Source organism: Panthera onca, chromosome B2, assembly GCF_046562875.1.
Source record: "Panthera onca isolate mPanOnc1 chromosome B2, mPanOnc1 haplotype 2, whole genome shotgun sequence".
NCBI classification, from domain to species: Eukaryota; Metazoa; Chordata; class Mammalia; order Carnivora; family Felidae; genus Panthera; species Panthera onca.
In genome coordinates, this window is record NC_138343.1 from 95,448,333 (window position 1) to 95,465,956 (window position 17,624).

The following is a 17,624-nucleotide window of genomic DNA, read 5'->3' on the forward strand; positions in this document are numbered from 1 at the left end:
CGGTTCACGGGTTCGAGCCCCGTGTTGGGCTCTGTGCTGACAGCTCAAAACCTGAAGCCTGCTTCAGGTTCTCTGTCTCCCTCTCTCTTTCCCCCTCCTGCACTCGTACTCTGTGTCTCTCTCTCTCTCTCTCTCTCTTTTTCAAAAATAAACATTTAAAAAAATGAAGAAAAAAAAACCACAGTAAAATAACATAATCCTGTCTTCTATATCCAGACTGTACCATTCACTGATTTTCTTAGGTGTATTTCATTGGTTTACTTTTATTTTAATTGTGGTAAAATATATCTTGCATAAAATTTGCCATTTTAGCCATTTTTCAGTGTACAGTTCATTGGCATTAAATACATTCACACTGTTGTGCAACCATCACCACTCTCCATCTTAAGAATTTTTCATCAGCCCAAACTCAAATTCTGTACCAATGAAACAGTAACTCCCCTATTCTTCTCTTCCCCGGGCCCTTGGGAATCACTTTCCTAACTTGTTTCTTTCAATTGGACTATTCTAGGTACCTTGCCTAAGTGGAACCATAAAATATTTGTCCTTTTACGTCTGGCTTATTTCACTTTAATTAATGTCTTTGAGGTTCACTTCTTTTAATATGAAAAGGATTATCCCTCTCTAGGGAAACTGTCAGCTACATGGCATCAATCCATTCTCTTATTCCTCAAGTAGCACTATCAAGTACTCAGTGAGTATTACACAAGTGATTCATTTTTTTTCTATACAGCTTGCAAGGAGTACAGGAATAGCTGTACAGATTACTTATGTTTTTGAAAAAGGTAGTTGCAATATTATTTATTTGTGCCAAATCCTATTTTGTCCAACAATTTTCAATTATAAAATTAGAGGCTTATTTACCTAGAACAAAAGTAGAATTAAAATATACTAGAATTCTGTTCCATTTCAATGCATGAGGCATCACACCAGACAATGAAGAGAGAGCACTGAATGAGACAAGAGTTCCTCCCACAGCACTAACAGGCTAGATAGATGGTCAGCAAAAACAAAATTACTAATGTGATGAATGCAAGGAGGAAGGAAAGACAAAGTAGCAAAGGAATTTAACCTCATCTAGGGGCTTATGGGAAGCCATGACAGGAAACTATGTTTAGGCAACAGCCAGAAGGTAAACAGGAGTGAACCAAACATGAGTGCTGTGAATGTTTGGCTGTGAGTAGGAGTAGGAGATACTGCTGCTTATTCCAGACAGAGGAAATACAAGAAGCCATAAAGTGTATATGAGAAGACAAAGATTGGCACGCTGGAGGAACCATAAGAAGTTGAATATGACAGGAATAGAGAGGGTTGAGACAGCAGAGTACTGAATAAGGAAGGGACCAGACAAACTACAGGAAGGATCTTAAGATGAGGAAAGGCTACTAAAGGTTTTATTCCAACTAAAAACTGAAAAATGGAAAGAGGGCAAGAATGAAACAGGGAAATTAGTATTATCAAATCCCATCAGTTTTTAAATGGCGGTCTGTTCTCAACAAATCGAATCCAACAGTACATTAAAAGAATCACTCACCATAATCGAATGGGATTTATTCCTGGGCTGCAAGGGTGGTTCGATATTCACAAATCAATCGTGATACATCACATTAATAAAAGAAAGGGTAAGAACCACACGATCTTCTCCTTAGATGCAGAAAAAGCATCTGACAAAGGACAGCAACCATTCTTAATAAAAATCCTCAACAAAGTAGAGATATAGGGAACATATCTCAACATCATAAAGGCCATATATGAAAAACCCACAGCTAATATCATCCTCAATGGAGAAAAACTGAGAGCTTTTCCTCTACAGTCAGGAACTAGACAGGGATGTCCACTCTCACAATTGTTATTTAACACAGTCCTTGAAGTCTTAGCCTCAGCAATCAGAAAACAAAAAGAAATAAAAGGCATCCAAACCATTAAGGAAGAAATCAAACTTTCACTATTTGCAGACAACATGATACTCTATGTAAAAACCTGAAAGACTCCACCAAAAAATTGCTAGAACTGATACACGAATTCAGTGAAGTCGCAGTATATAAAATCAACGTACAGAAATCTGTGGCTTTTCTATACACCAATAATGAAGCAGCAGAAAGAGAAATCAAGGAATCGATCCCATTTGCAACTGCATCAAAAACCACAAGACACCTAGGAATAAATCTAACCAGAGGTAAAAGATCTGTACTGTGAAAACTATAGAACACTTGTGAAAGAAATTGAAGACAAAAAGAAATGGAAAAGCATCCCAAGCTCATGGAATGGAAGAACACTGTTAAAATGTCTATACTACCCAAAGCAATCTACACATTTAATGCAATCCCTATCAAAATACCACCACATTTTTCACAGAGCTAGAACAATCCTAAAATTTAAATGGAACCACAAAAGACCCAGAATAGCCAAAGCAATCTTGAAAAAGAAAATAAAAGCCAGAGGCATCATGATTCCAGACTTCAACTTATATTACAAAGCAATAGTGATCAAGACGGTACATCATTGGCACCAAAACAGACTCACAGATCAGTGGAACAGAATAGAAAAACCAGAAACGGACCCACAACTATAGGGTCAACTAATCTTTTAGAAGCAGGAAAGAATATACAATGGGAAAAAAAGACTGTCTCTTCACCAAATGGTGCAGAGAAAACTGGGTAGTGACATGCAGAAGGATGAAACTGGACCACTTTCTTACACCACACATGAAAATAAATTCAAAATGAATGAAAGGGGCACCTGGGTGGCTCAGTCTAAGGTTAAGCGTCCAACTTCAGCTTGACTCATGAATTCATGGTTCTTGAGTTCGAGCCCCGCGTTGGGCTCTGCACTGACAGCTCAGAGCCTGGAGCCTTGCTTCGGATTCTGTGTCTCCCTCTCTCTCTGCCCCTCCCCTGCTTGTGCACTCTCTCTCTCAAAAATAAATAAATAACCATTTTTTAAAAACTCATTATCAAAATGAATGAAAGACCTAAACGTGAGACAAGAAACCATCAAAATCCTAGAGAACACAGGCAGCAACCTCTCTGATGTCAGCCATAGCAAATTCTTACTAGATACGTCTCCTGAGGTAAGGGAAACAAAAGCAAAAATAAACTTTTGGGACTTCATTCATCAAAATAAAAAGCTTCTGTACAGTGAAGGAAACAACAAGACTAAGAGGCAACCTTTGGAATGCGAAAAGATATTTGCAAATGACGTAACTGATAAAGGGTTAGTATCCAAAATCTATAACAAACTCATCAAACTCAATACCCAAAATACAAATAACCTACTTAAAAAATGTACAGAAAAAATGAATAGACATTTTTTCAAAGAAGACATCCAGATGGCCAACAGACACATGAAAAGATGCTCAACATCACATCATCAGGGAAATACAAATCAAAACTACAATAAGAGATCACCTCACATCTGTCAGAATAGGTAAAATTAACAACACAGGAAACAACAAGTGTTGGCAAGAATGCAGAAAAAGGAGAATACACTTACACTGTTGGTGGAAATGCAAACTGGTACAGCCACTCTGGAAAACAGTATGGAGGGTCCTCAAAAAGTTAAAAATAGAACTACCCTGCAACCCAGCAATTGCACTACCAGGTATTTACCCAAAAGTTACAAAAATACTGATTCGAAGGGACACATGCACCCTGATATCTACAGCAGCGCTATCAATAATAGCAAAGTATGTAAAGAATCCAAATGTCTATCAACTGATGACTAGATAAAAAAGATGTGGTATACATACACAATGGACTATTACTCGGCCACAAAAAAGAATGAAACTAGCCGTCTGCAACAACGTGAATTGAGCTTGAATGTATTATGCTAAGCGAAATAAGTCCATCAGAAAAAGACAAATAGCATATGATTTCACTCATTATGTGGAATTTAAGAAATGAAACAGATGAACATGAGGGGAAAAAAGAGAGAGGCAAATCATAAAACAGACTCTTAACTGTAGAGAACAAACTGAGGGTTGCTGGAGGGAGAGTGGACAGGGGGGATGGGTTAACTGGGTGATGGGGATTAAGCAGGGCACTTGTGATGAGTACTGGGTGTAGTATGTTAAGTGATGCATCACAAAATTCTACTACTGAAGCTAATATTATACTATATGTTAACTAACTGGAATTTAAATAAACTTAAAAAAGAAAAAAAAAAATAAATTGTAGTCCCAACTAGGCTGTAGCAATGGGTATGGAAGAAACTGGCTAAATTTCAGAGATATTTGAGATGTAAAATCAGAGGATTAAGTTACTAACTGAATGTCAGGGATATGAGAGAATGAAGCAACAAAGGATGAGTCCTTTCTTAATTACTGGTGAGAATAATTAATTAGCTGGGTGACAGATCTACTTGCACAAATAGGAAGGGAGTACGGCAGATGACCAGGCTATCTGGAAGAAATGATGATGAGTCCAGTTTCAAACACTCGAAGTTTGAGTGTCTTCAAGACATCTCAGTGAGGATATACAGCAGACAGACATATAGGGACAGAACTCAGAGGAGAAAAATCTTGGGAGTTGTCAAGATGAAAATACTCAACAAGAGATTAAAATGGTGGCTCCAGGGGGGAAAGAGTGAAGTGGAGGGGGAAAAAAAAGAAAAGTTCCAAGGTATGCCAACATTAAGGAAGAAGCAAAGGAGAAAGATCTGGCAAAGGAGACCAAAAAAAAAAAAACAAAAACAAACCAGAATAGTAGAAGCAAAACCAGGATTATGAGGCACTGCACAGCAAGAGAGAACAATGTCACAAAGTGGAGAAAACATCCAAATCAATAGCAAACACCACTGAGAGATCAAGCAAATGAAAATTCAAAAACAGACTCTAGGTTTGACAAAAAAGATGGCATCAGTGACTTTATCAAGAACAATTCTGTTGTAGTAGTGCGAAAATGTGATTACAGTAAGATAAGTGGAAGGTGGGAAGGAGACAATGAGTACAGACCACCTTTTTCCTAAGTCTGCTTGTGAAGGGAAAGCAAAAGGTTGAAAGAGAGATGGGGTCAACAGAAGGTGGTTTCAGGATAGGAAGGATTTAACATAATATAAATGCTGCAAAAAAAGGAGCTAGTAGGTAGAAGTTGAAAGTAAAATAAAGAGAGAAGGCAGGGGTAGAGGTAGGAGAATATCAGAAACCACCAGCTTCCTGAGAAGACTACAGATGGGATCCAGAGCAGATAGAAGGCTAGGGCTTGCCTAGGAGGAAGAACACCTCTTCCATTAAAACAAGAAGGAGAAGTCAGTATGTGTGAATGCAGATATGTTTAGGAGAGTTGGTGACAGAAGGTTAAGAAATCAAGAAGTGAGGTCACCTCTTAAGAGTGAAAAATAAGGTCAGGCCTCAGAGAAATAGAGGAGAAGAATAGAGAAAGCTTACTAAGGAAACATATAAGGACTGCTCTGTAATGTTTACAGTCCACTCAGATTTATGACCATATGCCTAATTGCATGATTTTTGTAACAAGTCACAAAATATGAACGCAAATTAGTATTATGTTTTCATATTAATCTAAACGAAAAGCAACAGTTTAAATGAATACAACAGCAACAACAGAATGAAAGACTGCCTAGTTTCCAACAAATTTCCTTCCTTATATTCCCTGCAAAATATATAATTCTCTGACATAGATATGGGATGTAGGCTGAAAGGAGATTTATGCAGAGGTAATAAATCAAAATGCAGAAATAAACAGGAATATATTTAACATTAATATTCTTTTCCAATGGCAAAGACTCTTTGAATAATAATTTAGTTTATAAATGTGGTAGAAATAGATAATTTAAAATCTAGTTTCTAAGAAATAAGGAATGAATGTTATAAAAAGAAAAGTGTAGGGATGCCTGGCTGGCTCAGTCCATGGAGCATGCGACTCTTGATCTCAGGGTTGTAGTTCAAGACCTACACTGGGTATAGGGATTACTTAAAAATAAAATCTTTAAAAAAATAATAAAACAAAACAAAACAAAACAAAGTATATTCCCATTCACCTATCCTTATCACACATCCACTTCAACATGAGTGGACTTTTCAGGCCATGCTAACAATCCTGTTATATCACTCACCTGAGTTTTGAGAATGTCTAGGAAAGAGGTATACTGGCCCTCAGGCTATGTATTTTTACCTCATTTTATCCAGGATCTTTAAAATGTTATCATTATTATAAACCAAAGCAATTAAAAATATTCAAGCTTAATTTACAACCACAACACGTGAACTAAAACCATACTGTCACTGCCATTCTTACCTATAATTCTAAGACTAACCATGTTTTTGTATATTTTCTTCCCATATGTATTAACTTATGCTTAAGTATGTATGTATTTAAAGAGCAAAATCTACATTATGCTACATGATTTTCAACTGTAGTTTTTGTTTAAAATGTATATATGCCTGTCAACCAACACTTTTCAAAAACATAATCATAATTACTACATGAGTTTCTTTTGGGTGAAAAATTAGGGCAAAATACATTAAAAAAGAACAATTATCAATTAGACAAAACAATTTTCTTCCTCCTACAGATATCCCCAATACTTGCTGCCATTTTCAATTCAATTAGAAACTGTTGGAAAACAACTTACACTCTACTCTCACAACAATCTTTTCATCTTTAACAGATTCATATACAAAGAAGGAGAAATACTGTAGTCTTTAGATTTTTTTAACTGCAGAATGCTGTCAACCATCATATTCTGATTTCAAAGTAAACAGACTGAAATTACACTTCTCATTTTTGCCACTTTGACCAATGAGACACACACTCCTTTGTTTAGATACTATTAGAAAGCTGCCTAAGGTGAAGAGCTTGAATTAAAATAACAGAAACTAATTTGGAAATAAAACATAAGTGATATCCTAACCCATATCACAGAAGAAGCAAAAAAAAAAAAAAATACATCTAACAAGTGAAATTCTTCCAAAAATAAACTGTGACCACATTTTGTTTTTTTACTATGGAAGTTCTTCTAAAGGCAGAAAGGAAAACTGTTAAGATTTCCAAAGTTAAAATGACTTAAATGCATATATTCAGTTATGATAAGCTGAGTACTAGTAACAAAAAGCTGCCTGATTTCTCTGAAATTATATTCAGTGAGAAAACCCACAGAGAAATATAAAACAAAATCCCAACATAAATGCATGAGGTTTTCACGCACTGAGTGACCACTACTTGCATGACCTATGCCAGATGCTGAGGAGACACAAAGGCAAATGACACCGCTCCTGTACCCAAATAGTGAATGAGCTGGCTCCTTAAGTGGCTTCCTCCACCAGCCTGACTTCCCATGGCTAGAGCAGGCTATGGAGCAGTGCTACCTCTCACACAGACAAGAAACAAAGCAAAGGGCAAGCTTTACTCATGTGAAACAAGAAAGTCCAACACCACAAATACATTTCCACTTTTCCAGATCCCCCTAGGTACACAATATTCTGTCTATCTGCGACAAAACGAAAATAATGACAACTGAGAACGTCTTTGCTGTTTAGGGCCTGAATACTCTGTAAAAAGGCAAAGTATTATTATCTCTGACTGACAGATACATATGTTTGGATTATACATGCGCTTAGAGAAGGAAAAAAAGCAGGCCAAAATCAGAAGACACTTGATACTGTTTTTTTAGAACAGATAATGACACTAATTCAAACCTACAAGTCTACATACAGTAATCTGTTATTAAATAATATGTTTTATATAATACATATTAGCTTATCAACAGATAAAAACACACATTATATATTCACTGAGCTATAAAAAAGAATTTGATAGTTGCTTGGAGCCACTTAAATACAGAAGAATCAAATCTGAACCTATTATTTTCAAAATAACTCCTATAGCACATAACTTACGATTCCATTATCACAAATTATATACATATATATTCATGAAAAAAGAATGTCAGGAAGGTCCCACAGCAACACATCAACAGCGATTTTTCCTCCCTCTGGATAGTAGGATTAGAGGTAATTTTTTATTTCCTTCCCTTTGTTGATCTGTGTTTTCTCATTTTTTTCCATAATAAGTACTAATTGTATATAAAATGTTGGATAACAGCCGTTAGGTTCTTAGAGTTTATTTACAAAAATGGACAAAGTTAGATATCCCATTTTCTACCATCAACATACTTACATAATATGGTTCTGCCTCCCGTTCAGTTATCTCATCCTGATACAGGGTGAAGCAAGTTGGAATTCGCCCAAACCATACATCTCGAAGCACATCTTTGTCATCTGTCATTCTTCCAGTGGGTAAAGCAGTGCATATAGGCTAAATTCTTTTTTCACCCAAAGCCACACTGAAAATAAAATGAAGAGCATTAGTCAGATCCTTGCAAAGATAAATGAACCTGCTCTAAAACAAAGATTCTAGGAAAAAACTGAATGCCATAAAGATTTTTCATTTCAAAAAACTTGTGCGATCAGCATTCTTAAGAATGAATGCAAAATCAGTACACCAAATTCTAAATGCAGAGCTATTATTTATTTAAAAGGATCAGAGAAGTGAGCAGTTCACAATTATGTATGCTAACTTATGCAACTAATGAACCACAGCCAAAGTGAAGCTATACTTGTATCATTCTCTCAAGTCCCAGGAGAGTCTATTGCTCATCTAAAGTGAAGTCTTCCCCTATCTTATGGTCTCTTATAGTCCAACTCTAAACTATTACCCCCACAATTATCCTTGCCCCACCTAATATATTCAACTTCTCCTACTCTGTCCAGATAGTTCACTCTTCCTGGGGAAAAAAAAGTCTCTCTCACCCTGAAAAAAAAAAAAAAAAAAAAGTTTGTACAGACCTATTTCTATTCTAAATTTCATCGTGTCCATGGTTTGATTCCACCAATATTTCCAATCTTACTCATTACATTTCTTTTTACAAACCCTCTAGCAAGACTGGCAACTTAAATACCTTGTTCTCTACTATTCCCCCTGACAAATATGTTCATCTCTCACCTGTTCAAATCCTACCCACTCTGCAAACCCAGCTCACAATCCTCTGCCCCAATCAGTAGTAAATGCTTCTACTCTGAACTTAAAATATTCCCTATACCACACATATAGCACTAAAACCACACACTGAAATAGTCTGGGTATGACAGAGGAACATGGCTTTTGACCTATGTAATATCCAAGTGTCTTCCAGCACTAATATTCCACAACTAGGTAACAATACAATATACCATATGAGTAAATGCAGAATCGATCCTGTTGGTACCTGAGTAATGAGACTCAATATCCTTGTATTCATATATTTATTTATATATATCCTATCTTTCGTAGGTTGGCATATCCTTTGGAGACATTTAAAATAACCATATTAATTTAGCCAAATACCAATTACTAACACTGAACTATTATTCAAGGAGCTTTTTCTCTCTTTTCTCATCCACTGACCAACACCAAGTACATCAAGACTGCCATAATTTATTAGTCAAAGACAGAAAACCTCAAGTAGAGTTCTGAATCTTGTATCACTATACTTAGATGTGCCTTGGAGGTCAAATGGATGCAATGTTATCTACAGGTAAATAAACTGAAAGAGGTGAAAAACTCTGTCCAACCTTACAAGAGCACTAAATAACAGTCAAACCAGCATAAACATTACAAGACCACTAAGTAACAGTGAAACCAGGAGAACAACTCTGGTCACAGTTATTGAACGAGTCTAGTGCTCTTTCCAACATATAACAATGTTTTAATTTTTACTGACATATATCCATAAAAGTCACCATTTTAAGCAAATGATACAAGCATTCACACTTCATATAATTCTACCCTGATAGGCTTCAAATTCAAACAATACACTGAGTTTCTCTGCAGAAAATTCCCAAGTTTACAAATCACATACAATTAGCTCACTGAAAACAGAAAACATCTCACTACCGCCTGACTATATTAATACTTCATTCTTTGTGAATAAATTTACTGGTGACAGGAAATAACGAGATCTAAGTGATGGCAAATAAGTAAATCTAAAGTTGAATCTAATACAAGGTGATAAGCAGTGGTTTCTGTAACCATGATACACCCAATTAACCATTAGCTACAACTTCAATTCCTCTCTTGCCTACAAAAAAAATGAGGCAAAGAGCTACTTTCCTAAAAGATTTTAAAACCATTTAAATACAATGTCAAAGTTGAAAGTCACTACCAATATTGTCACACTGGATAATTTTTCTGCCTCAGAAAAAACAGGTGGACAGTATAATTCAAAAGAAAATGAAAAATTAAAATGGGTACAGCCACCTAAGGAAAGGCTATTTCTACAAGTACTTCCCTTCTCTCCAGCCACTGTCCTCTCAAGAACGAGTAATAATCTGATTTGTCAGATTCCAAGACACCATTTGAACCTTGTTTATTAACAGGCAGGGGTCACCATAAGCACAAATATCATGCATTTAGGTATGGCTTCCTCCTCTCCCCTCTACTCTGCCATTGACCATGCTGCTATTTCTTCCCATGTCATGTTCTTCTGCTTCTTCATGTGTCAGGAACAACAGAAAGAAATGGCAAATGTCTCTCTTTTCTCTTTGTTTCTGGGAGACTCTGCGCAACAGTGATAGAAGCATGGGCTTATCTTTTACTGGTTCTGTACCTAAAATTCAACTGCAGAATTTTGGTAAACTGGACTGAAACAGAAGACTTTACCAAAGTTCTGAGGTAAGATTTTAGGTACAAAACTGGTCAAAGATCAATCAGCATCTTATTTCCCATATACCATTGTTTCTTATGTATATATTCCTTGCAGGACCTCAAGGGAAGAACTAACTGAGCCAAAGCAGCTGAAGTATAATGTGGTAGTCAATACAAATTTTCCAAACCATAGAAACTTCTAAACAGATTTACTGAAAACTTCAAATAAGGCAACTAACAGCCTCAGAATAGGTCTAAATTTATAGAATCATAAAATGTTAGTCTTTCAATATTAATAAATATTCATCTATGATGAATTATATAAGCATGCAAATACACTTAACTAAAAAATGTGCCAAAAAACTAGCTGATAACATGGATAAAACTAAAGGATGCGAATATTCAATCATCTTTTTATTCAAACAAAATTTTTTTAACGTTTATTTACTTTTGGAGAGAGAGAGTGAGAGAGAGACTTGGGGAGGGTCAGAGAGAGAGAGGGAGACACAGAATCCGAAGCAGGCTCCAGGCTCTAAGCTGTCAGCACAGAGCCCAATGCGGGACTCGAACTCATGAACCACAAGTTCATGATTTGAGCTGAAGTCGGAATCTTAACCAACTGAGCCACCTAGGTTTCCCTCAATCATCCTTTTTAAAATAGAGGCAGAAAAATCAAAATTTAACTCTTGAGAGGCACTACAATGTGGTAGTAGTACATTCAAAATGTAGAATATGGAGTCAGATTGCCTGGATTCACTTTATCACTTACTCTGTGACCTCAAGTTAGTCCAACTTCTCTGTGTCTCCATCTTCTCATCCGTAAAATGTGAATAACAGCACTTACCCCATAAAACACATATGATAATTAAATTGATACACGTAAAGCACTTAGAATAATGCCTCTAATATAGTACTATGAAGTGTCTATCATAATTTACAGAACAAGAGCATGTCTCAGAATTGAACACTGCTATTAACACTCAATACAGACTCAATAAATATTTGATCATTTGATATGCCCAGCTCTGTGGCAGGTGCTGAGAGCATATAAGATGATGATGGTAGTGATAATAACAATTACAACAACTTTTTAAAACCTCAGGCATTGTCCAGAAGATGCTGTCTCCTAATTTACTAAACATACCATGCACTTTCATATCTTTTCCATGGCTTTCCTCACGCTGGTGGTTCCTGACCCTAAAGTAGCCTTCCCTACCTTATCTTCTGACTTAAATATCCTTTAGGACCCAACTCAAAATAACCCTTTATGAATAACTCAGGTAAAACCTCTCTTTCCTCACTGCACTTTTACTTTTCCTCTACTACAATACTTACAGGCTTAAAGATTTTTGGGGCGCCCGGGTGGCTCAGTTGGCTGAGCATCCAACTTCAGCTCAGGTCACGATCTTGTGGTTCACAGGTTCAAGCCTCACATAGGGAAGAAGCACAGAGCCTTATCTGGATCTTCTGTCCCCCTCTCTCTGCCCCCCCCCACCACTTTTGCTCTCTCAAAAATAATTAAAACATTAAAAAAATTTTTTATCTCTGATTTCCAATCTCATATTCTTTCATTTATGTCATACCAGTTGCCAACATGCCTTCCAATTCCAAATGCCCATAGTTATAATTAAGTGCTATTTTATGAAAGCTTTCATAATGGAGGAAGGTAGAAAGGGAGAAGAAAAATATTAATATATCTTATAGTGTTCAGAGAACTGAAAAGATATGGAACTTGAAGAATGGACAGAATATAGAAGAATGAATATATACAGAACGGGTAGAATATTCCATAGACAGAATACAGAATAAAGACAAATATTACAAGTAGGGCAAAAGAACATCAACAGAGGCAGAAAATGTGCAAAAGCAATATGTGTACCAATTTTTTAGGAAACTTTGAGTAGTAGATAATGAAAGAGCTGACACTGAGACATGTTTTAGTATCACCTGTGATCCTAGGCAAGTCACATTTCCTTATCTATAAAATTCACCAGGTTGTTCTAGGGGGGAAAACATCTACAAAGTGTTTGACATGGTACTGGACACATAGTAAGTGCTGGGAAATAAAAGCAATTATTATACCTTTAATGTCAAATCTGTAAATGTAAAATAAGACTAGATCATGAAGCATACCAAACAGAAGACTGTGGGTTCTCAATTTCATCCAACCTACAAAGCCTGTAAGGTTTGATAATAGTGAAATAAAAACAATTACCTAGTAGTACACAAAAGGAGATCCCACGTCCGAGAGAGGGTAGGCAGAAAGGAATTTCAGCACTAAGGCATATAATAATGAGTGCCTGGCCTAGACTCATAGTAGTAGACGGATAAGAGACAGATAAGAAGTCTTTCCAAGGAAGAATGAATAGAAGGTGATGAAAAACTGGCTGAGGGATAAAGAACAAAGACAGGGAAGATTTAAATGCTGACAGCAGGCGATACAGATAAATAGTTAAGGGGTTTGAAATCAGACTGACATGGGTTTACACCCAGACTTCCAGCTATAAGCTGTGTGTCCTAGCATAACAAACCTAACATCTTTGAACCTATTTGTAAATTGAAGATAATTTTAATTTCACAGGGCTGTTGGGTGTTTAGTACCTGGTAACCACTCAATAAATGGCATATGCATTTAATACATGGTTTCTTCATGCGTCCTTGTCCAGACAGTTTAAACTCCTTTGCTCCTCTTTGGTCAATTCTCAACCCTCTTTTTTTTTTTAATTTTTTTTAATGTTTATTTTTGAGAGAGAGAGAGAGAGAGAAAGACAGAGTTTGAGTGGGCAAAGGGTAGAGAGAGAGGGAGACACAGAATCCAAAGCAGGGTCCAAGCTCCGAGCTGTCAGCACAGAGCCCGATTCGGGGCTCGAACTCACTAACTGTGAGATCATGATGAAGTCCGACGCTTAACCAGCTGAGCCACCCAGGTGCCCCCTCAATCCTCTTTTAAGAGTCAGCTTAACGTCAGCTTTTCGAGAAGCTTTCCACTAAGCAATCTCCCGTCTAATTACTTCTATAATAGCATGTTACAACCATGCATTGCAGTTATGTTTATCTTATCCACCTCTTGCCCCTCCCCACATTGAACTGTGAGTTCACCAACAGCAGAAATGGAGTCATATTTACTTTGAATCCTCAATACTGGCATAACTAGCACATAGCAGAATCTGGAATTTTTATTAAATGATTGGAAAATATAGAAAATTCATAAACTGGAAAGTTATACTAGCTACTTAAGAAACTTTTCCAGCTAAACTCTTCTCCAAATCAGTATAATCACACTTTAAATTCGGAAAATTGCAGGGGTGCCTGGGTGGCTCGGTTGGTTGGGCGTCTGACTCTGGATTTCTGCTTAGGTCATGATCTCGAGGTTCATGGGACTGAGCCCTGCATCAGCGCGGAACTTGCTTAGGATTCTCTCCCTCTTGCTCTCTCTCTTTCTGCCCCTTCCCCGCTCGCACACCGCATGCGTGCCCATTCTGTGTGTGTCTCTCTCTCAAAATAAATAAACTTTAAATTCAGCAAACTTCCTTATTTTACAAGAATATTTTCCCCTCTCAAACATACACTACACTATCATCACCATGCATCCAACTGGAAGGCAATGTTTTGGAAGCACACAAATTACAACCCATCACACATCTACTAGAAGTAAGCTCTGGAGGACAGGGGCTACTTCCTGACTGCTGCATTCTCTGCAACTAATTCAAAGCCTGGAACAAAGCAGGTGCCCAGCCAACAACATTTAGCAAACAGCACAATATGATAAAGGTATAATGTACAATTATTAGTCTCTTTCACACCACAAACCAAGAAAGGCTAACCTATTACCTGGAGCTATTCTGCTGAAAAAATCCCCAACTACCTAGAAATTACTTAAAATATCAAATAACTATTAGTAGTAAATTTGAAAACATCTAAAAATAATCTATGCTGGCTGGTCTCCTTTTAAATTCATGAACACTAACCTCAAAAGTAGGCCCTGAGTACTGGCCAGTGTTCCTACATTTCTCTAGTCCATTTATTCTCCCACATCCTAGAGCACCATTTCATATCCCCTCTCTCCTCTAATTTTCATATCTCCTTCCTCACTCTCTTGCAACTAATGAACTGGCTTTCTATTTCCTTCTATCCTGTTACTAAGGATCAGTGGTTATCAAGGGTTTGAATGAATGGCCCAATTCCATGGGGGAATAGTTCCTAAATCTCTCCAACTTCTTCCAAATGTTGAAGTGCACCTGGACTCAGTCCTTGAACTACATCTTTGGAGATCTCCCATGGCTTTAAATATCATTTCTACAATAACAACTCCCCCATTTATGTCTTCAACCCAGACTTCTCTTCTGAACTCTAGTTTTATATATACCACACAATATTGACATTTCATTTGAAAATTTAGCATGTCCAAACAGAAAATGATTTCAGACCTTCCTTCCTCAGCTCCCTTGTTACTCTGTGGTCTTCCCCAAATCACTAAGTGGTAACTATTCTTTAGTTGCTAAGGCCATAAATCTTGGAGTCATCCTTGACCCTTCTTCATACCTGACTGCCCTAGCTGGGACACAAATCCAGAATCTGGCCATTTCTCACCATCTGCACTATTACCACACTGATTCATGGTACCTTAACCTTTCACCTGGATAAATGGCCTACTTTTGCCCTTGCTGCAGACAACATAGCAATCAGAAAGATCCCTCGAAACATGAGTCAGATCAATTTACTCCTTTACTCAAACCCTACCATCTCATCCAAAGTAAAAACTAAAGTTCTTACAAAGGCCTACAAGGTGGTATATGACCTGGACCCATTCTGACCTGATTATCTACTCCTCTCCCTTTTTGCTCACTCAGTTCCAGCCAGACTAGCTGGTATGTTCGTTTGGGACTTTGCAGTAGGTCTGATGCCTCATTTCACTACATCCACATGAAACCCTTATCACTTTTAGGTCTCTGTTCAAATATCATGTTTTCTAAAGCCACCACTGCAATTTCCTACGCAGGCCATCAACAGTCCTTGTTCTCCTTCATGACTTTATTTTTTCTCTCTAGCACTTTCACCACCTGACATATTTTTAAATTAATTTTTATATTAATGTCTTTCCCCTCACATGCTCAAAGTGAACTTCATGATGGCAAGAGTTTTTATTATTTTATTCACTGTTTATTGTTTTATTTAGTTTTTGTTCAGTGCCTGGCACATAAGAGGCACTCAGTAGTTGTTAAATTAATAAAACAAACCTACACTTGAGGTATGGACATTATTCTAAACAGTCGGAGCCAGATAGTAGCATTCTGCTCATTTTCCCCCAATTTTAACCAGCATACCTTTGAAGATCACGGCACATGCTCAAATCTAGCATAAAACTCTAAAAATAAAATAAAATTCCCCTCAATTACTACCTTCAGCCCACTATCTTTATTTTCAAATTCTAAATTCAGCCAACAAATCCATCTATGCAAATCACAAACAATTAAGTTCAAATCCAAGGACCCAGTCCAAAAGACTCTTTGAGATTTATCAAGTGGATTCTGGAAGGCCTTGGAAGTTCAGTGATGTCTGACAGTCTTTGAGTTCTGACTGTCGCTTAAGACATGCTGTGTCTCACCAGAAAAAACTAGAACCAATCCAGTTTCCCTACGTTCCTCAAGCTTCAGGTAGGATTTCAAAATAATCCAAAGTATAAAGGATGTGAAAGTTCTTTGCCAACAGAAAACGACTTCGTTAGCACTAAATATTATTATTAAAATGAGATTTAACGAATGCCATCGAGAAGATAAACTGGAGAAAATACCCACCAAATTAGGACAGAATCAAAGTGCCTGTGAAATAATTATGATTTAAAAAACTATTCCACGAAAAATGCACGTCTTGAACTAAATAAACTCTAGAGCCTGCGACAAGACCCTAGGCTTCCTACTTTAGTAAGAAACTGACAGATTCCCGGAGAGAGATCACACAGGCTACACCCTCCGGCCTGCCCAAGGTCCCCGGGAGGCGGCATCTGGCCAACCCCACCTACCCCGGAGGAACCACCTTCACCAGCCACCGCCGCCCGGGGGAGCGCTCCTCTCGCCTACCACTCGCCCCTCCTTCTTACCACACCTACCTGGCACCTCCCCAACTCTTCTCCTCCGGGCATTTCCCCACCCTAGGGAGACGGAGACAGACAGACACACACACGCACACGCACACTCACACTCACACTCACCAGAAATGCCAGCTCCTTCTCCCGCTTCCTGCACCGATGAAGACGCTCGGATCCCGGGCTCTGGCAGGGCGGCGGCGCTGGCTGCTTGATACACTGTCCCGCAGAGGCGCGGGAGCCTGGAGTCCCAAGAGCCCGCGCAGCCGCAGAAGGCAGCGGCGTGGAGGTCGGTGCCGATCTCTGCTGCACTTCCGCCCACCGGTATCCTGCCAATACAACCCGCAGCGCCGCGGGGCCTTGGAAGCCCACAGCAAGTCCAGTCACCCTCGGCGCCCAGAGATGACGTCACCGAACCCACGTGGCCTGTGCCCCACCTTCCGCGTTCCGCCCATCCCCGGGAGGAGGCGGGAGCTGCACTAGAGCATGCGCAGACGGAGCCGGGCGTGTGGCTTGGGGGTCGAACCTCTGGCAACTTTACAGCTAACTCCCTTTTTGGGGAGGCTCACGCCTTTTGCATGGTTAGGTATTTCGAGAGGCTAATGTAACAGTACTGTAAAAACAGAGTTTCAAAAATACTGAGACCCTGCCTCATAGAGGTTGACCGCAGCATTCCCCTTTCCTGGCTTCGCAGAATAATAATAATAAAATGTTGGTTATCAACGTGTTTTCTTATCTATTTTCTCACTTGATCTTCTTGATCTTCTCAATTTCGGCGGAATCACAACAGGGATTAATAGCCGTAGTTAACAGAGGAAGACTAAAACGCATGAGTACTGAAGTCCTCTATCCAAATCTATACTTTTTCTGTTTGTGAAAATAAAAAATTTAAAAACTCCTAAAGA

The 17,624-nt window shown here is 38.1% G+C and overlaps 1 protein-coding gene across 2 annotated transcripts in view; it reads right to left on the reverse strand.

Annotated features, from left to right (window-relative positions):
* The window catches only part of ATG5 (autophagy related 5), a 130,058-nt gene extending 112,926 nt beyond the window's left edge, over nt 1-17,132 (reverse strand). Inside the window, exons 1-2 of one of the 2 annotated variants that reach the window (XM_060616291.3) lie at nt 16,846-17,132; nt 8,133-8,298 (exon numbers count right to left, since the gene is read on the reverse strand). In XM_060616291.3, coding sequence (XP_060472274.1) covers nt 8,133-8,240 — 108 coding nt within the window. In that variant the 5' untranslated portion in view covers nt 8,241-8,298; nt 16,846-17,132. Of the gene's footprint in view, nt 1-8,132; nt 8,299-16,845 lie in introns of those variants that run through there. The other variant, XM_060616292.2, reaches the window with a different exon arrangement.
* Nucleotides 17,133-17,624: the final 492 nt, after the last annotated feature.